The sequence below is a fragment of the Carassius auratus genome, chromosome 8, assembly GCF_003368295.1.
Source record: "Carassius auratus strain Wakin chromosome 8, ASM336829v1, whole genome shotgun sequence".
Lineage (NCBI taxonomy): Eukaryota > Metazoa > Chordata > Actinopteri > Cypriniformes > Cyprinidae > Carassius > Carassius auratus.
Window position 1 is genome coordinate 9368657 of NC_039250.1, and position 21301 is coordinate 9389957.

At 41.0% G+C, this 21301-nt stretch overlaps 1 protein-coding gene and 1 pseudogene across 1 annotated transcript; one reads left to right on the top strand and one right to left on the bottom strand.

The window, feature by feature from the left end:
- Positions 1-3441: 3441 nt before the first annotated feature.
- LOC113107220 (glutaminase kidney isoform, mitochondrial-like) lies at positions 3442-18052 on the top strand (annotated as a pseudogene).
- LOC113107222 (SPRY domain-containing protein 4-like) lies at positions 18045-21196 on the bottom strand. The gene is made up of 2 exons (XM_026269574.1): positions 20995-21196; positions 18045-18900 (listed from the first exon to the last, which is right to left on the bottom strand). The coding sequence occupies exons 1-2, from the start codon at positions 21122-21124 to the stop codon at positions 18362-18364; spliced, it is 669 nt and encodes a 222-aa protein (XP_026125359.1). The 5' UTR covers positions 21125-21196; the 3' UTR covers positions 18045-18361.
- Positions 21197-21301: the final 105 nt, after the last annotated feature.

Consider the following 21301-nt stretch of genomic DNA (forward strand, 5'->3'; position numbering starts at 1 on the left):
CCGGCGCCTGACTATCCTTCTTGTGGGTTAATGAGTCTGAAGAGCTGGGCTGGGTGGACTCGACAGATGAAGGCAGTGGCGTGTCTTCTTCCTCAACTCTTTTTTTTTTAATTTAAATAAAACATTAAAGAAACTTGTTTAGCCATTATTATGGCGATGTTAATACATTGGCTAAAGGCCGCCAGAGCCCGCCGCTCAGAGAGTCTTCCTGTCGCCCTAGCAACCATAGCAACCAATTAGGCCTAGGTTCAGGAGGGACGCTTTCTACAACTTGCTTCAACAATTCCATTTTATTCGGAAAACAAATTAAACACACACACACACCAGTCAACAATAAATCAGGTTTATATTAATATATTTTCTTAAATACATTTGAATAATAAAAATAAACTAAAAATGTATTTTAATCAAACTTGCCTGGGCGGGCCAGTGAGTAATGTGGGCGGGCCAGTGCCGCCCTGGCCCATTACTGGCTACGCGCCTGGTTTAGACGGACACACCTGTGCATCAGAGTTGGGTTTAAACGTTGTAGCTAGACTAATATCCACCAGAGGGCGCTCCAATCCTCAATCTTTTGGAAACCTATCACTTTTTTAGGCTATGAGCTGGTGAAGTGGGTGAGGTGAGCTGTTGCAAAGGCTCAAATGTGCAAAACCCATGAGCGAGCTTAAGTTAAATGGTTACACTGAATATGGTAACTTTAACCCGAAGCCAGGATGACACTGAGCTATGAGTCATGCTGACCCAAGTCTCTGAAATGACGGCCCAGTGTCTGTCCAACGACAACAGTCGAGTGTTTGAAACAACTTTTGTGATCTGATGTGCGGTTTTTGTCACAGAACAAGGCAGATAATATATTATATACGGTAATAAAGGTTATGACGATTAGCATTGGATTATAAATATAGCTACTTTAATATTATGAAAATGCCAGAAATGACTTGAAGAAGAAAGCTAAACCATTTATTGTCGCGTCGTATGGTTACTGTCGTAGCTCTATTGTTGGATAACTTAGGTCTATTAAATCCTTAATCACACTGTTCAAAACTGCGTTAGCGCTGTCGCTGACCCGAGCATTTATATGAAACATCTTTACAAAGTCTTTTGTATCGTTATTTCTTTGTATCGTGTTACAAACATTAAATTAATCACAGAAGTACTGGAATAAAAGTTTATAGTTTGGATACAAACACTGCTGTCTACAGAAGCGATCAAAATACAGTAGAATAAGTCATCTTTTTTAAAGTAGCAATGCTTCAAATAAAGATTGTATCAATTACAACGTAATGCCAGCCGGTGGGGACAAATGACTTAAAATGAGAATCGTTCAAAAAAACGTTGATTCCTTCGGAAATGAAACAAATGAAGTCTTTATGAACAAGTGTGTGCAAGCTATGAATAATTTGTTTAACTTTTTTTTTTTTATATATATATATAAAAATATCAATTTTTATATCAATTTGTTGAGATTGTATTCTATAAATAGACTGCAGTAATTTTTACTAGTAAATTATGTTTTTTTCAGAATCATGGTTGGGAAAATAGTGATATCTATTTTTAAAATAAAATATTGATACAATATAATTAATATAAATATAAAAAATAATACTTATTTCTAAAGAAATTTGTGAACTATATTTGCTCAAGTAAGTTTGTTCAATACTCTGTTTGAGTATGAATGGATTTTTTGCATTAATATAGCAAAACACACTTTTAATAATATATATTTTTTTATAATAATTTTTTGTTCCAGGTTTTTACTCTATATATCTATATATATATATATAGATAGATAGATAGATAGATAGATAGATAGATAGAAAGATAGATAGATAGATAGATAGATAGATAGATAGATAGATAGATAGATAGATAGATATAGATGTGTGTGTGTGTGTGTGTGTGTGTGTATATCATCATATTCATGCTCAGTGTTATTTTAAATAGGACAAGCAAGATTTAGATTGGAGAAGTAATAAACTGTATTTCTAAATCAGTAAATCTGCAAATATTGTCTTAAATAAAGTCTGATGATGCAGATTGTAATTTGTGGCCCTTTACCCCTGGTCTAGAATGTCAGTGGTATGATCAGGGCCATCATGTGATCAAAACAACCTGGAATGTTGTCTCAGGCCCGTTGATGAGGTGAGCTGACTAATGTCCTCTGTTATATAATCCTGTGCCTACTTGTTAGGCATAGCAAAGTAGGGGGTGTAGGGGACCAGTCGTAAAATTTTGTTCCACACCCTATGACCTCAAGTAACGATTCTGTAATATGAGCATGACAGTGATGGAATCCTTTTCCATCCAGCAACATTTTTCAATAACTTTGCAAGAATAGTGACGCAAAAGTTATTTTTTTTAATTGCACTAGGCCTTCTGGTGTAAATTATGATAATATTTAAACAGAAGAAGAAAAAATTACACAAAATTCCTTTATTGTTACAAGGGAAGTATTGACATTAATAAAATTTTGTGAGGTTACTGGAAAGTATTCTGGGGAAAATATAAATACTGGACAATACATTACAAAATCTCAAAGCAAATCTTCCAGCTGTAACAGGATCAGTCCGGTTTCCTCAGCCACTCAAAACCGCATTATCTTTCAGGGAGACCCCAATGACCTCACTACCCCCTAAGAGTGAGAGAGAATTGCTTTTATATTTTTAACTTTTAACATTTTATATGTGAAACCCTTATAACACATTATTTTTCTTTCTGACCGAAGATTCTTCAGGCTCTTCTTTTTTTTTCTTTTTTTTTTCAATGTAATCAGGTACCAGGTACCTATTGCTTTCAGTATATTCAAGGTCCATCCTTGCAGTGTTTATTACAGCAATAAGATGTAAAAAGTGTAGCACTTATATTTATATTTATACTTATTTACCTATATTCAATTGTAATTACACATTTATATAAATGACTGCAAGTTAATTAATTTTATCCTATTTTCTAAAAAACTTTTGTGAAAAAAGGGGGTTTATAATACAAATGAAATGTATTTTTATTTAGTATATTATTTATTTTTATATTTATAAAATAAACACACAATTTTAAATACTGAATGGTAACTGATGTGAATCAATCAGTTACTAATTCATAATGATTTCCCAATGGTCACAAATGGTCTTTCTTTCTTTCTTTATTTACTTCAAAGCTCAAAAAAAGGCAAAGTTCAAAGCTCAAAAGGTAAAATTTGGTTCAAATATTACTGGTGGGATTAAATGGGAAATTATTATGTCTGCTTTTGTATCAAAAACTTTTAAGCAGCTAAAGGTCCAAGCTCAGTAAGTCTATCCTAGGTTGCATAATTGAGCCATATACGTCTGTTCTGGGATCCACCAATTATCCCTCTCCTTTTTTTCTCTCACCATCACGCCCCTAACATCCACACGGGGGCGTGTCCTCACCTGCCTATGATTCCTCGGTTACCGGCTAAATTTGTCAACAGAAGTCACTCCCCATGCCTCGTGGGACGATCAGGCACTCGATAGAAAGGACGCGATTCATAAGCATAAGACACGCGCAGCTTATTCACACTGGGTTAGAGCTCTCACAGGTCGCTGATTTACAAATACAAACATTGGGCGTTGATTATGCATTGTGTTAAGACCCTACGGGCGTCCAGAGCTGGTATTTTACTCATTAAGAATGCTGGAAAATGGGAGAGAGTTGCGGGAATTTTGGACAAAAGACATTCACCTGCTCGGCTGCTGCACACGAGCGCATCTCCAGGCCAGCATCCGCGCCATCAGCACGTGATCACAGAGACGGACGCCGCGACGTACAGGTAAATCCTCAGAGAGGCGTTACCTGCTGGCCACGGAGATAATAAAGGGCTTTTCAAATTTTATTATAGAGGGGTTAATATCTTTCTAAAATGAAATGTGTTGGGTAAAACATGTTTTCTGTATTTTTTTTGTGTTTTAAGCAACAATAAGGTGGTTGCTGGGTTGGAGGACCTGTTGTTCTACACTATCACCCAAGGAGAAGAGAAAATCTCAGTGAAGCGTTTCCTGGCTGTGAGTTGCACTTATATTCACAGAGTGCTGATGCCATTGTGACGTGTGTGTGGTTTAGTCAGCATGCACTGTAGTGAGAGGAAAAGGGGATTTAGTACATGCTATAAACACCATGTATACCTTCATTCTTTCCATTTAGTATTATTCAAAATATTAGACGCCTCTATTCTTACACATTAACTTATAGTCATAAATATTTGGTGTTATATAATGGTACTATAAATAGGCTTCATGTGTGGGCCAAGTGGCAAGCCCAAAATAAATGTACCTATTCCTAAACGTGCGGATCTATATTTGGATGTTTATTTTACAGGGAGCAATACATAAAATTATGGACTCTTTTAACCAAGGTAAAACATTAATCTCTGTATTTCCAAACATAGTACTGCACCTTCAGTGTGTGTGTACTTCGGTACACATGCCACCCAGAAATATACACCCATTAAAGTCTTAAGAAGTTTATTGCTATAATTTATGTGCATGGGCTTGTTTTGTCTATATATGATGGTCATCTCCACCATAGCTGCAATTTAACAGCTGAACGGCTATATATTATTGACTGAAGAAAAACATGTTCCTACCAAATGATTGATGGTGAGCTCTTTCAGTTGACTAATGTAAACACTGTTGCAAAGTACTGTAAGAACTTTGTCTCAATCATTAAAAATGTATAAGGGACACATCATAATTCTCTGCATTTCCTTTATATATATATATATATATATATATATATATATATACTAACAGCTATACAGTATATCACTCCAAACTTCTGAGCAGCTCTGTAAATAAACTTAAAATGTTTTTTTTTTTCTCATGTTATATAGTTTATCATAACTAGTAGTTCATCTCTAAATGTGTACTAAAATTTATTAGAAAATAAAAATAATTAATAATTATTCACTGGACAATTTAATAATTAATTATTTGAAATATGAATAATATTGCAATATGGGTTCTTGTTTTTCTCAGGCACTCAAAAGCACAGGCTTGCTGACCTCTGACCCCCGGTTGAGAGACTGCATGCGGCAAATCCACCAGGCTATTCAAGAGTCTGCTGGAACGGCCAATGATGGACCAGGAACTGTTCAGAAAGTGAGTAGAAAATTGACTCAGCAATGAAAAGCATAAGAGAGTATGTGTGTTTGCTGTGGCGTCACTTATAGTTTATGACCTGCAGCTGTTATGCTATATGCACGCACTCGTGCCCCTTACTGGTGAATGATATCTCAATGTTCCTGGAAGTCTGGAAATACAAGCAGTCAGTTCTTCATGCACACATACACACCATCACATTTACAAATTTATGACCTGACTTTCTGTTCCCCAGCAGAGGTAAATACAGCTTGCCACCTGTTGTGTTTGTATGTGATTGTACATGCGTTCTGCTGGAGCATGTGTGAAGCTAAGCCATTTTACGCAGCGTTAACGTGTTTGTTAATCCTGTGAGGCACCGCTCAAGTTGAACCAGCTCAGTCGGTGTTAATAAACATGGATCAAATATCATTTTCAGCCATGTAAAACTCTCTTAGCACATTACAGATCACGGGTGGCTGTGAAGTCACAGTTGTGTCACATGGGCATCTGTGTGTTTCTGTTTCTAGATGTGTTGGCAGTAACATAGTCCTACTGACTCAAGCTTTCCAAAGGAAGTTCATCATTCCAGACTTTGAGTCCTTTACCTCCCTCATAAACCATCTGTATTATAATGCACAGGCTCAGAAAGAAGGGAAAGTAAGACATTGATTTTCCTTATCGCTGTTTCTGAATAACCTTTACAAAAAATATTTATCAACTTCTCATCTCTATATTTGTCAATGTGTCTATTTGCGCAGGTTGCAAACTACATCCCTCAGTTAGCTAAGTTCAGTCCGGACCTGTGGGGAGTTTCTCTGTGCACAGTGGATGGTCAGAGGTAAAATATACTTTTTTGAGAAAAGGGTCAAGACCAGAATAAATTTTTTGGTCCACCTGTACAAACAATTCACAATTGAAATATTATAATAATATTGAAATATTATTCAAATATTATGATCTTAATTAATCAAAACAACATCATTATGAGAATATAAAAATTCTACAAAAATATTAAGCAGCACATTTTACTTGAGCATCAAATTAGCATATTGGAATGACTGAAGACTGGAGTAAAGGCTTTTTAAAATCTCCGCTTTGCCATCACAGTAATAAATGACGTTGTAAAATATATTTTATTTAAAAAAGTTGTTTAAAATTGTAATAATATTTCTAGTGCTGCTGGGCAATGATGAATCACGATTAATCACATCCAAAATATTTTTTGTATATGTAATATTTTTGTGTGTACTGTGTATATTTACTATATACGTATATGTTATGTTTATATATTAAATATAGTTGTATATAATATAAATTAAATGAATATAGACATGTAAATACATACTGTAATTGTGTCTTTGTGTGTATATATATATATATATATATATATATATATATATATATATATATATATATACACAGTACACCTGTCAGGGGGCGAGACTGGGACTCAGTTGCAGGTGCTCAAAAGGTCAGTTTATTAGATGGCTTAATTCCAAAGGACAGAGAAAAAAAAAATAAAAATGAGAATTAACAAAAAACTATCCAGGAACAGGGCAGTCTGGAGCAGATCCAAAAGAGCCTCCTGGACGAATTCCACTAGGAAATCCTCTGATGCAATGCCCGGACAAACTGACAGGGAGGCGGGGGCGCTGTTGAGGCGGGGAACTGGTGGCGCGCTGTGGCGCGGCGAAGAAGAGGAGTGACAGCGATCGGTGAGCTCTAACACGGAAGGTTGGAGAGTAGCGCTGCCTGAAAGCAGGAGGAAGTGGGAAAAAACAAACAAACTAGAGGATGAAAACAAAACGGGCACGATCTCTGTGTAGGCTAAACAAGAGATGTGGATAAAGTTGAGACATGGACGAAAACAACTCGACGATCTGACAACAGACAGCACACATGAGGAGACTAAATAGAGAAGGAGTGATTATCATAATGCAGAGCAGGTGATGGTGACCAATAACAAGATAATAATGAAACAAGAGGGCGGAGACGGGCACCACGGTGACACAGAAGCACATGGTAAGTGTAAACAACACACACTATGGGGAAAAACAGACAGATCAGCCCGGGGGCGTGACATTACCCCCCTCCCCAGGAGCGCCCCCTGGCGCTCCAGGGAAGGTACCACCACGCTGCCGGTTGAAGTCCTCGATCAGCGACCGATCCAGAATATCCCGAGCCGGGACCCAACTCCTCTCATCCGGACCATATCCCTCCCAGTCCACCAGATACTGAAATCCCCGACCACGACGTCTGACATCCAGCAACCTCCTGACAGTGAAGGCTGGGGAACCATCCACTAGACGGGGAGGGGGAGGGTTAGTAGCAGATGGGTTAAGGCGAGAATGAAACACAGGTTTGACCCGAGAAACATGAAAGACTGGGTGTACCCGACCAAGTATGGGAGGTAACTTGAGCTTTACCGCCACCGGACTCAATACCTTGGTGATCTGATATGGCCCCATGAACCTGGGGGCTAACTTGCGAGAAGCCACCCGGAGAGGAAGGTCCTTGGTAGACAGCCATACTCTCTGACCACATACGTAGCGGGGAGCAGGAATACGGTGACGGTCAGCCGCTGCTTTGGTTCGTCTGGAAACCCGAGCCAAGGTTTCCTCAGCCCTCCTCCAGGTGCGGCGACACCTGCGGACGAAGGCTAAGGCAGACGGAACAGCAGCATCGGGTTCCTGTGAGGGGAACATAGGAGGTTGAAAACCAATGGAGCACTGGAATGGAGACATACCTGTGGCCGCCACTGGCAAGGAGTTATGGGCATATTCAATCCAGGATAACTGTTGGCTCCAAGAACTCGGATTATGGGACGTCAGGCAGCGGAGAGCTTGTTCCAAAACCTGGTTTGCCCGCTCGGACTGCCCATTGGTCTGAGGGTGAAAACCTGACGACAGACTCGTAGAGGCCCCGATCTGTCGACAGAACTCCTTCCAGAATCGGGAGACAAACTGTGGCCCCCTATCAGAAACCACGTCCACCGGAAGGCCATGAATCCGGAAGATGTGGTCAACCACCACTTGAGCGGTCTCCTTAGCTGAAGGCAGTTTGGGAAGGGGGATGAAATGGGCCGCTTTAGAGAAGCGATCAACCACCGTCAATACTACGGTGTTACCCCTCGATGGTGGAAGACCAGTGACAAAGTCAAGGGCTATGTGTGACCAGGGGCGGGAGGGGATGGGTAAGGGCTGTAGCAGACCAACAGGAGGCTGATTAGAACTCTTGTTCTGGGCGCAAATTGGGCAGGCAAACACAAACTGCCTGACGTCCTGGGCCATGGATGGCCACCAAAATCGCTGGCGGATGGCAGCCAGAGATCTCCGAACCCCAGGATGACAGACTAACTTGGATGAATGCCCCCACTGGAGGACTTCAGGGCGCAGCCCATCCGGCACGAAAAGTCTACCCTCTGGGCACTCCCTCGGCACCTCTCTCTCTCGTATGGCTTCCAGCACTCTCCTCTCCACGTCCCAGGAGAGGGACCCTACCACAATCTCTTTAGGGATAATTGTTTCAGTAGATACACTGGTTCCTTTTGTATCTCTGTAAAGACGGGAGAGGGCATCAGGTTTTATATTTTTGGAGCCTGGGCGATACGAGAGAGAGAAGTTGAACCGGCCAAAGAAGAGTGCCCATCGGGCCTGGCGTGAACTCACCCTCTTGGCCGAACGGACATATTCCAAGTTCTTATGGTCCGTCCAAACCAAGAAGGGCTGTGCTGACCCCTCCAACCAGTGACGCCACTCACCCAAGGCTAGCCTGACCGCCAACAGTTCCCGGTTCCCTACGTCATAATTCCGTTCTGCTGGGCTCAGGCGGTGAGAGTAGTAGGCACAGGGATGTACCTTCCCATCTCTGGGGGATCTCTGAGAAAGGACCGCACCTACTCCAATCTCAGAAGCATCCACCTCCACAATAAACTGGCGTTCAGGGTCTGGAAATGAAAGAACAGGAGCAGAAATGAATCGGGACTTTAGGTCATTAAAGGCCTCCTGAGCCTTCAAATTCCACCTAAACGGTACCTTAGTGGAAGTAAGAGCTGTCAAGGGTGCAGCAACCTGACTAAAGTTTCTGATGAAGCGCCTGTAGAAGTTGGCAAATCCCAGAAACCGCTGCAGTGCCTTTCGTGAGTCTGGAGGTGGCCACTCGGCTACGGCCCTTACCTTAGCGGGATCAGCTTTGATTCCCTCCGCCGAAATGATATAGCCCAGGAAGGGAACTGACTTGGAGTGGAAAACGCACTTCTCCGCTTTAACATATAGCTGGTTCTCCAGCAGCCGTTGTAGCACCTGGCGCACGTGTTGGGTGTGTACCTGAAGTGAAGGAGAGAAAATAAGAATGTCATCTAGGTACACAAAGACAAACTTGTTAACCATGTCTCGCAACACGTCATTAACCAGGGCCTGGAAGACAGCTGGGGCATTTGTCAGGCCAAAGGGTAGCACCCGGTACTCATAATGTCCCGAAGGAGTGTTGAATGCTGTCTTCCACTCATCCCCCTCTCGAATCCGAACCAGGTGATAAGCATTACGGAGGTCCAACTTACTGAAGACCTTGGCTCCCTGCAAAAGTTCAAAGGCAGATGACATTAAGGGCAGGGGGTACCTATTTTTAATGGTAATGTCATTCAAACCTCTGTAATCAATACAAGGGCGCAAGGAGCCGTCCTTCTTCTTAAGAAAGAAAAACCCTGCGCCAGCAGGAGACGAGGAGGGACGGATGAGACCGGCATCAAGGGACTCACGAATATATTTGTCCATAGCCTCTCTTTCTGGACCAGACAGGGAATATAACCGACCCCTGGGCGGAGAAGTGCCTGGGAGGAGGTTGATGGCACAATCATAAGGCCGGTGAGGAGGCAGGGACACAGCCCGGGACTTGCTGAAGACCTGCCGCAGATCGCAGTACTCCTCCGGCACCCCGGACAGATCAGCATCATCCACCTGCACAACAGGAAACACAAAACCAGGAAAAGAGGCAGAACCCAAACAAGACTCAAGACAAGACTGTTTCCAAGACAAGACTGAGTTTCTGGCCCAATCCACATGAGGACCGTGCTGCACCAACCACGGGTGTCCCAGAACCACGGGGGCACTCGGGGAATCAAGAAGGTACAGCTCGGTTATCTCATGGTGATTGCCAGAAACGATAAGACTTACAGGAGGGGTGAGGTGAGTGATGGTAGTGATAGGGGAATCATCCAGAGACCGAACAGAGATAGGAGTAGAGAGGGGAATGGCGGGAATTCCCCACTGCTTGGCCAGTGCCGTGTCCAGGAAACTACCACCAGCCCCAGAATCCACCAGGGCCGAACAGGAGTGACGAGAACCTCCGAACTGGACACCCACGGGAAGTAGTGTGCGGGAGGAGTGGGGGAAATTAAGCGGAGATGTGCCCACCAGAATCCCCCTGGCTACTGATGGGCCTTGGCTTTTAGCGGGCATTTTCCAACGAAGTGTCCGGCCCTCCCACAGTAGAGACATAAGCCCCGGGTGAGTCTCTCTTGCTTCTGCTGGGAAGTAAGACGCAGTCGTCCCACCTGCATGGGTTCAGGGTCAGCAGGAGATGGCAGAGGCAGGACCGGGGTGGATTCGCTGGTCATTTCACCCACCCTCCAAGAAGTGCGAGCAGTCAGTTGTTGGTGACGAAGGCGAAGGCGGTTCTCAACACGGAGGGCCAGGTCGACCAGATCATCGAAACTGCGTGGAAGCTCTTGGGTGGCGATCTTGTCTTGGATCTCCTCGTCTAGTCCAGCACGAAACACAGCTCTGCAAGCCCCCTCATTCCAGTCACAGGCCGCTGCTAAGGTCTTGAATTCAATGGCATACTCGGTCACTGAGCGGCCTCCTTGCTGTAGCCGTGCCAGCTGGGCCGCTGCTTCATCACCCCGAGCAGAACGGTCGAATAATTTGACCATCTCCTGTCGAAAAGCCCCAAACGAGGCACAAAAGGGAGCCCGGGCCTCCCACACTGAAGTTCCCCAGTCACGGGCTCTGCCTGTGAGGAGGGTTAGAACATAAGCCACCTTAGTCTCTTCCTGGGCATATCGGCGGGGCTGGAGGGCGAAGACTAGGGAGCACTGAGACAGGAAGGCTCTGCAGGAGTTAGGGTTCCCATCATAGGGAGGTGGGTTGTTGGCATGAGGCTCAGGATCATGACGGGTAGAGGAAAGGCTAGTGGGGTCCTCCGATCTTGCAGGTGTCTGTCTCTGAAGTTCCTGGAGCTGGGCAGTCAGCTCCGACAACTTGGCATTAAGGAACTCAACCTCCCGCGATGTGGACGTTAGCTGGGAGGCATGTTGGCCCAGGAGAATGCCCTGCTGGGTGACGGCTGATCTGAGGGGATCTGCACCTGCTGAGTCCATGGTGGTCAGATCGTTCTGTCAGGGGGCGAGACTGGGACTCAGTTGCAGGTGCTCAAAAGGTCAGTTTATTAGATGGCTTAATTCCAAAGGACAGAGAAAAAAAAAATAAAAATGAGAATTAACAAAAAACTATCCAGGAACAGGGCAGTCTGGAGCAGATCCAAAAGAGCCTCCTGGACGAATTCCACTAGGAAATCCTCTGATGCAATGCCCGGACAAACTGACAGGGAGGCGGGGGCGCTGTTGAGGCGGGGAACTGGTGGCGCGCTGTGGCGCGGCGAAGAAGAGGAGTGACAGCGATCGGTGAGCTCTAACACGGAAGGTTGGAGAGTAGCGCTGCCTGAAAGCAGGAGGAAGTGGGAAAAAACAAACAAACTAGAGGATGAAAACAAAACGGGCACGATCTCTGTGTAGGCTAAACAAGAGATGTGGATAAAGTTGAGACATGGACGAAAACAACTCGACGATCTGACAACAGACAGCACACATGAGGAGACTAAATAGAGAAGGAGTGATTATCATAATGCAGAGCAGGTGATGGTGACCAATAACAAGATAATAATGAAACAAGAGGGCGGAGACGGGCACCACGGTGACACAGAAGCACATGGTAAGTGTAAACAACACACACTATGGGGAAAAACAGACAGATCAGCCCGGGGGCGTGACAACACCCACATATTTTATACAAACAAAAACCTTTATTTTGGATGTGATTATTCGTTGCCCATCACTAAATATTTCACAATATTACTGTTTTACTGTATTTTTGATCAAATAAACGCAGTCTTGGTGAGCATAAGAGACGTCTTTCAAAAATATTTCAAAATCTTACCAGCCACAAACTTTTGAACGCCAATGTATTAAATCAATATTTTACAGTATTGCTCTTATTAATAATATTGCTTTTAAATATCATAGTTATTTTAATGATTTTTTTTCTCTCGACAACAATATAATTATTTTTTTCCTTTGCATTTTTAAAGAGCACAGATGTATCAACATATTAACATATATTATGTAGTTCAACATAGAGTTTTATTAATCTGCCTAACCCAAATTTCACTCACATATGATGCTTTCTGATTTTTATTGACAGTAAATGATAGTGATATTGTTTTTTTGCCCTTGCCCCTCTCACTCACTGTATCTTAAATTTGATCTCTTCCTCTTTACAAAGGCATGCTATAGGAGACACAGATATGCCATTCTGTCTGCAGTCATGTGTGAAGCCACTGGAGTATGCGCTGGCTGTGCACGAGAATGGCACTGAACTTGTGCACAGATATGTGGGGAAGGAACCAAGTGGCCTCAAATTCAACAAACTCTATTTAGATGAAGAAGGTGAGAATCCATCACAATCTGTTTTATTTCTCATGTTGATGCCATCACTAAAAAAAACGGCCATATAAAGTGGTCTCAAATAGTATTTGGACACTTAAAACGATACTAAACTTTTTTGTTTCCCAGATAAACCCCATAATCCCATGGTAAATGCAGGAGCCATTGTAATCAGCTCCCTCCTAAAGGTAAGAATATACCTCACAATACTAACTGAAAAATCTAGCCTTAGCAGCCATGACACATACATTTTTATTTTAGTTTAATATCCTTGAATAGCTACTCTAAATTCAGCAGCACTGATGTGCTGCATTAATATCAGAAATTATAGCTGTAATAGACAAATTACATTTAATTGGACAAAATTATATTTCTGTCCTTTCCTATTGACCTGGTTTTAAAACGTTGTGTGTTTGTGTGTAATGAGGGGAGTGGGTGGTCTTTTTATAAATAACATAATAAGAGCAGCTAGTGGTCAAGAGGTGTATCTAAACAGCCAATCAGAAGATGTGCTGAGAAATACGCCTTTGAGTATGTTTAAATAGGGTCCGATTTTCTGCATGTTCAAAATTACCTGCAGGTCTAAGACTGCAATGGAAATGTAAAAGATTTCAGTGGTTTAAATGAACTGATATAAAAAAAATACCTAATTACATGTATAATTATGGGACTCTTTACTTTTATTTAAAGTTCAAAAGTGTAAACGTTTCTTGTTTGACCTGTGCCCTTAAATATGTTATGCAACATAGTGAGCACAGACACGCATGAGTACTTTTTAAGACTAAGACATCTCAAAGCTGTGATCGCATTGCGCTGACCTTTGCACATGGGACTCCCTTTTGGACCTTGTGGAACTGGTCACCTTAACATCACACCTTAGTACATACTGTATGAAACTCAATATGTGGGGAACTTTGTCCCTAACACCAGTTAGGGACTAGCAGTTCATGATGAATCATTTGGCTTTATAGTCGTCTTTCTGTTCTGTCATGTTCACTTCAACCGTGCAATGAAAAGCATGTGTGATCATGATCATGGCCACATTTGATCTTTTTTTTTAAATAAGATATACTCTCCTTTAATATTCTATAAGGTTTCACATGCTTGACGCATTCAATGAACTCATAAACTTTTTTAGATCTTAATGCATTTTTGTAGAATAAGACAGTTATGATCTCATATCATACCACACTTTTCTGTGCTGAACACTGCCACCGAGTGTCTAAATACTGCACAGTATTACTGTTTACATAGGAATCTTTGGATTAGACCCAAAGTAAACCGTGTCACTGGAATCACTGTTGGCTATTTTTTGCTTGCCAACAGAAGCTAATTTTATTTATATGCAGTTCATTTATAGTACATTGACTATATTACAGTGGATGTTGTGAATGCTGAATGTGTTCATCTGACTCTTTCGTTCTGGATCTTTCTGTCTGTCTGTTGATTTATTCAGTTTGTTTAGGACTGGCATCAGCTATGGGTTAGCCCTCAGAAATTATTATTAAGGTTTTTTTTTTTTTTTTTTTTACATTTTTTGAATGAATCCACTATAGCCTTCCAGGTTAGCCTTCTTTTTCTGCATTTAGTTTCTTAACACGTTTAAATAGTGCACTTTGTAATCATGTCAAATTAAAAGTTCACTTTAAAGTTTTAAATCAAGGTTTACTAATCTATTGACTGTTGATTAATAAAAATGAGTTCTGTTTTAAAACTATGCTAAAGTGTCATCTTCTCTCACTTTCTCATTTTTTGTCTCTGTTACAGCCGGGCTCCAACAAGGCAGAGAAGTTTGACTTTGTGAGTACTACATTGCAACATGTCCACCATATGAACCATCCCAGGAGTTTGCTGTTATCTTGCTTGTTATAAATATTGATTTCTGTTTGTGTGTCAGATGATGGATTATCTGAAGAGAATGGCTGGCAGAGAATATGTTGGGTTCAGTAATGCCACGTAAGTTTTAATTACAACCTCATTATCTCTATCAAATTACACTCTCTCAGAGGTGAACCTACAGTTTATTATCTAATATGTACTGGCGATAATAAATGTCTGGTGATATTTAAAGTTTCCAGTCAGAGAAAGAGACCGGTGACAGGAACTATGCGATTGGCTATTATCTCAAAGAGAAAAGAGTGAGTCTCTCTTTGGTCGCTGTCATTTTCATAAGCATATTGACTGGATTTGTATTACTTTCTCACCAACTACTCTGCTTTTCTGTAGTGTTTTCCCAGTGGAGTTGACATGATGGCAGCCCTTGACTTCTACTTTCAGGTAAATCCACTGTCATTCTGACACATAACTGTCTTTAATAATCATACTTTCTCTTTAATGTCTTTCTTTCCTTTCCAGCTGTGTTCTATTGAGGTGACATGTGAGTCTGGCAGCGTCATGGCAGCCACGTTAGCTAACGGAGGGATCTGTCCAATCACAGGCGAGCGTGTGCTCAGTGCCGAGGCCGTCCGCAACACTCTCAGTCTCATGCACTCGTGTGGCATGTACGACTTTTCCGGCCAGTTTGCCTTTCACGTGAGTCACATTGCTTGCTGAATTCCCCAGTGTGATGAAGTACACAGACACAGTGGACTTTACAGTTAGATGAAACTATTTAAGTCATTTGCTTTAAACCCCAGCTAATCGCTTAAATAAAATCACTGTGATTGTTTGTGTTTCCCTTGCTCAGGTGGGTTTGCCTGCTAAATCTGGGGTGTCTGGTGCCGTGCTGCTTGTGGTTCCTAATATCATGGGGGTGATGTGCTGGTCTCCAGCTCTTGACCGTGTTGGCAATAGCATCCGAGGCATCCACTTCTGCCAGGTACTTTATCATGAGCTTTGCTTTGGTCTCTCTCTTTCTGTTTGTTTATTTTGTTCTGTGAGACCATTAACTGAATTTGCTTGTCTTTTAGGAGCTAGTCTCCCTCTTTAACTTCCACAACTATGACAATCTGAGACACTTTACGAAGAAGTTAGACCCTCGCAGACAGACAGGCCATGAGAGGGTGAGACCACAGACAATTTCAGCCACACAGTGCTAGCACATTAAAGCTAAAAGCTAGATGCTAGCTCAGAGTTGTGATCAATCATTATATTTACTGTATATTACAGAACAAGTCTGTGGTGGATCTGATGTTTGGTGCTTATAGTGGTGATGTTTCAGCTCTCAGGAGGTACAATTTTCTCTCTTTTATTGCAAATAAAAATACAAAGATTTGAGATGAGAGTGGTCATGAGCAACAATAAGATATTAATTTGTTTCACAGAATCGCTCTGTCTGCAGTTAATATGGAATTGACTGACTATGACACCCGTACCGCCCTACATGTGGCCTCAGCAGAAGGTAATAAGGCTATATTGGGATTTTTTTATGTGTGTATTAACACTATTGTAAAGGTCAGAAGTTAATACTTTTATTTAGCAAGGACGTATTCAATTGTTCAAAAGTGACAGTAAAGACATTTATAATGTTGCACAAGATTTCTGTTTTAATTAAATGCTGTTCTTTTGAATTTTTTTATTCACTGAAGAATCCTGGTTTCTGAATGATCGCGTGAAACTGAGAACTGCATTAATGGCTTTTAAAAATTTAGCTTTGCCATGACAGGAATACATTACATTTATTTATCATTTAGTTATTTTAAATTATAATGTATCACAATATTCCACTTTTGGGTGAAAATTAACAAATGATTTATTCATTTATCTAAACCTCTGATTTCAGGGCACTTGGATGCTGTCAAATTTTTAACACATACCTGCAAAGTCAACCCATATGCGAAGGACAGGTACGGCAGAACTCCCCACTCATGCACTTTTTCTGGTCTGTTTTTGTCTCCTTTATTAAAATGCATCTGTTTTTCAGATGGGGGAATACACCTCTCGATGACGCTATGCAGTTTGGGCACAGCGACGTGGTCACGGTACTACAAGAGTACCAGCGCATTTACACACACACACTAATGCCAGAGGAGCTCAGCGCGGACACGTGTCCCGATTCCACCATGGACGCAGACGAACTGAAGAGCATGGAGACTCTGGAGGGTTTAGTATGAGCGACAACTACCATGAACATCCCAAACTTCAGTCTCGTGACTTCAGGGAAGCATGTGGGTGAGAGATTTATGACAAAGCCTGTGTAAGGACATGCTGAACAGGTGTGAGCGAGATAGTGCTTCAAACCTAAAGCTCTGCTTCTGTTGATGGTTTAAGATGGTCATTACTGTAGTCTCTCAAACCTCCGTTCAGTCTGCTGTGGGATTATGAAACCACCAGGTACATCCAGGTAAATTCTGGTACTGGTCCTCAAGGAGTTTGGTTTGTGCTTGGACCAATTTAGAAATGCAGAAGCTTCCTTTCCCTTCACATTTATCACTGAAGAAGGATTTTTATGTTAAAACACATCCTTAACTGGAAGGTTAGCCAGTAACTAGAAGCTGGATTCTCAAAATCTCCTTCAGATTCACTACTATTTATACCAGCAAACTAGTATACAATCATAAAATATAAAAGGCTGGCATTTTAAGAAATGTTGCTCTTGAAGATGTTCTTAAGAAAATATTTGAGAACTATTCATTAAATTGCTAATACCATCTTTCAAACCTATTGGAATTTTCCTAAGCACTTTCTTGGCTTCTTTCAGCAAAGTACAACAGTAAATTTAGCAGGCTATCGGTCAAGAAAAGCATGCATGCACATTAAAAAGTTGTTTATTTATGAGATAACCATACTGGAAATGTCATTACCTCATATTACCTTTAGGAGGTTAGCAAGCCAGTATAATGTGAACTTTGGCCCATTTGTCTGTATGGCAAAGCTTTCCATGTCATTTAGGTTATTAATAATCTTTGGCTTAACATTATGAGCACATATTTTTATATTTGTACTATTTTTAATGTTTGAATTTCTAAAGCCTGTTTATACATTTTTCTGTAAGGTATTATATAAATTAAAATACATTATTTTAATGTAGGGCACAAAAGATTTAACTGAACCTGCTTGGGAAGCATCTGGTGTGTTTTGGCCCAGAAATGAATATATTTAAACTTGATATGTGGACACACTTTATTGCTGGATACAAAACTGTAAGTTTTGGGAGAGAGAACAAAAAGTTCATATAGTTAAAGGAGTGTATTTGTTCCATATGAATGTGAAAAAAGTGTAAAATGGACTGAATGACATGAAATGAGACAAGAAAAAGTGAATGTATAAACTGTAAATAAAGAATATTATTGGTGAAGAAGCTCTTTTTATTGAAAACATCACTGAACACTGTACTTGGGCACCGATGCAAAATAAGAAATGACTTTTTAAGCATATCAAGTATTTATACGTGCATATATGGATTCATTAGTTCGTCTGCATATCACAAATAGTACACTAAGGATGTTTTCACCAGGTGAACAGACAAATATTGCTCAAATCTGGCTTAATGGCAGTAAAAAACAGCTATTTTCCCACTGACTTCCTTTTTATAAGGCCCCTACTTCTTCTCTTTCTCTATCCATTAAGAGGCATGTAGCATCCATGTGTGAATGAACAAGAGTCACTAAAGCCCTGGTGGGATCTCCAGTCCAGAGTGTGTGAGCAACTCCCCATCCCAGAGTGCAAACGCAGGACAGATGGGCGAGCGGAACTGTGTTTTTATCTTGTACACCACTTCAGCTTTCTGAATGTCCACCAGACTGAGCCGTCCAGCCTCGTAGTCCAGCAAGAGCCCGACGCGATCGGGTTTCCCCACCAACGGCACTGGGACCTGCTTGCCAGTGGTCATAGCAAACCACTTCCTCTGGACATACGAGAACACCCAGGAACTGGAGTTGGTGCCCACGCATTCGTCACGTGATGTCATCACCTCGGCCACACCCACCCGGAATTCATGGGACTTTTTAACCGTCACCTCCCAGTAGTGCCGTCCAGAGTCAATGTGGGTGTCAGCGAGAACCACAGCCCAGTCCCGGAATCGGAGAGGAGTGTCCTGCACAAGAGAGGGGTCCACACCAAGAATGCGATAGATCACACCTGTGTCCTTCTTATAAAGGTCCAGGCTGCTGTGGGCTGTCCGCTCATCAAGCTTAAACTGCAAATCTGATATAAATAAATAAATAAATAAACAAATGGCGGTTATTATATTGATAAACTATTACTTAAAATTTCCCAAAAACATTTGGGAAAAATATTAGAACATGATTGTTATAACCAGTGTTTTGCACAATAATAAAATAATAGTAACACTTTACAATTTAGTTAGCTACATTAGTAAACGTGAATGAACAATTAACAATACTTCTAAAGCATTTGTTAATATTAATGTGAATATATATATTTTTTTTTATCAAAAATGACAAGTGAAAGAAAGTGACATGACATTCAGCCAAGTATGGTGACCCATACTCAGAATTCGTGCTCTGCATTTAACCTATCCAAAGTGCACACACACAGAGCAGTGAACAAACACACACACACACTGTGAACACACACCCAGAGCAGTGGGCAGCCATTTATGCTGCGGCGCCCGGGGAGCAGTTGGGGGTTCGATGCCTTGCTCAAGGGTACCTCAGTCATGGTATTGAGGGTGGAGAGAGAACTGTACATGCACTCCCCCCACCCACAATTCATGCCGGCCCAAGACTCGAACTCACAACCTTTCGATTGGGAGTCCGACTCTCTAACCATTAGGCCACGACTTCCCCAAAAGCTGTATATGTTAACATTAGTTAATATTTTATTTTACCAAAGATTAATCAACAATTAATAAATAAATAAAAATCTGAATCAGAAAGAGCTTTATCAAGTGTGCTTGCATACACTAGCAATTTGTTAATGATGCTTCCAGTGCACACAAATTAATACTACAAAAGCAGCAAGAACACATAACATTATTGTTTATTATGACTTATTATAAATAATATATTACTCATTTGTTAATGTTAGCTAATGCACTGACGAATGGGATCTTATTGTAAATGGTTTCCAAAATAATAAACCATGCAATTTTCATTTATTTTGACTAATGTCACAGTAATTCCATGAAGTAGAGCTCATGTCATGTAAATACCAAGTTAAATAAATATGCTGATTATTCACTATCATTTCAGAAACCAACCTGCAAAGCTTCAGTACTGTTAAAAATTTTAGGCACTTGTGTAAAAATGCTGTAAAATGAGGATGATGTCAACAATAATGTCATAAATAGATTTTCTTTATCAATTAACTTCTATTAACTAAATTAAACAATTAGTGTGATCATCCTTTGCGTTTAAAGCAGCTTTTGCCTTAGATGCATTTGTGCATAGTTTTTCAGATAGCTTGCAGGAATATTTCTTGAAGCATCTTGGAGATGTTGCCACAGTTCTTCTGGATTTAGTCTGTCTCTGTTTGTTCTGTTTCTTCCAGACAGACTGGATGATGATCAGATCAGATCTCTGTATGCAGCACTGGCTGCTGTCAGACACAATCTTACTGGATTATTACAATTAATGGCAAAATAAAAATTTGGAAATGTGAAGTGATACTTCCTACAGATACACCACAGCAAAAGATAGAAATAACTGATTAAATCATTTATTAATTTTAAGTAGCTAGTAGTCTATTGGCTAGTTTCAGGAGGGATAGGGACCTCAGATATTACAACTCTCTTGTAAATGTTTACAAATATAAAAGCTTAGAACTGTATGAAGGAGATACCTTATTAACTAACCCCTACCACAGTCAGAAATAGCAATAGCTGTATGTGATATTTCTCTGGTATCATGAATAACTGTAATTTGGGAACGGATAAAAGAAAACCAGCGACTTTCTTAAGTATTGATGTGAGAGAACATAATGTTCCCGTTGGCAATTCATTGAGACCACGAAGATGATGATGATGTGGCGGTATCGCACTGAGGTAACATTGACATTTGCACTGTTATTTACAATGACCCGCTCTGCAATCACGAGCCTTTATTCTTAGCTCGTGCCATTTGACATATCAGCCGAGACACGCCTCTCTATCGCATGCTGTGTTTTGAAATGCTTTGCATTTCACATTATTAAGATTCCGTACAACATCAGGTGATAATAATTAATAAAAAGATGTTTGGCGTAAAATTATATCCTGAAATATTATCTCAATTCCTCTGACCTCCCGGTTTGACTGAAGTCAACACTGTGGTGCGTGGAAATCATGCGTTTACTCACTGTTTTCTGCACTGGTACTAATATACCATCTCCGAGCTGTGAGAGTTTTTCCACGGCATTGACCGAGTACGGTCCCTAAAGATCTGCCGGTTAAACGGGAAAAGAGTGACATGCCTGAGGACATCGCCATGTTGTCCCATTTGTGGTGTGTTTTACTTCAGTTTCTGTCGCAAGGTTGCGCTGTCCAAATGCTTGCTCGCTGCTGCCCCCTACTGTAAAAGACAAAATGCTGCGCACATGTATGACGAGGAAAATTTTTGGAGAAAATGACAAATGTGAATGTTTTAGTATCAAGGGTTTGGTAGTC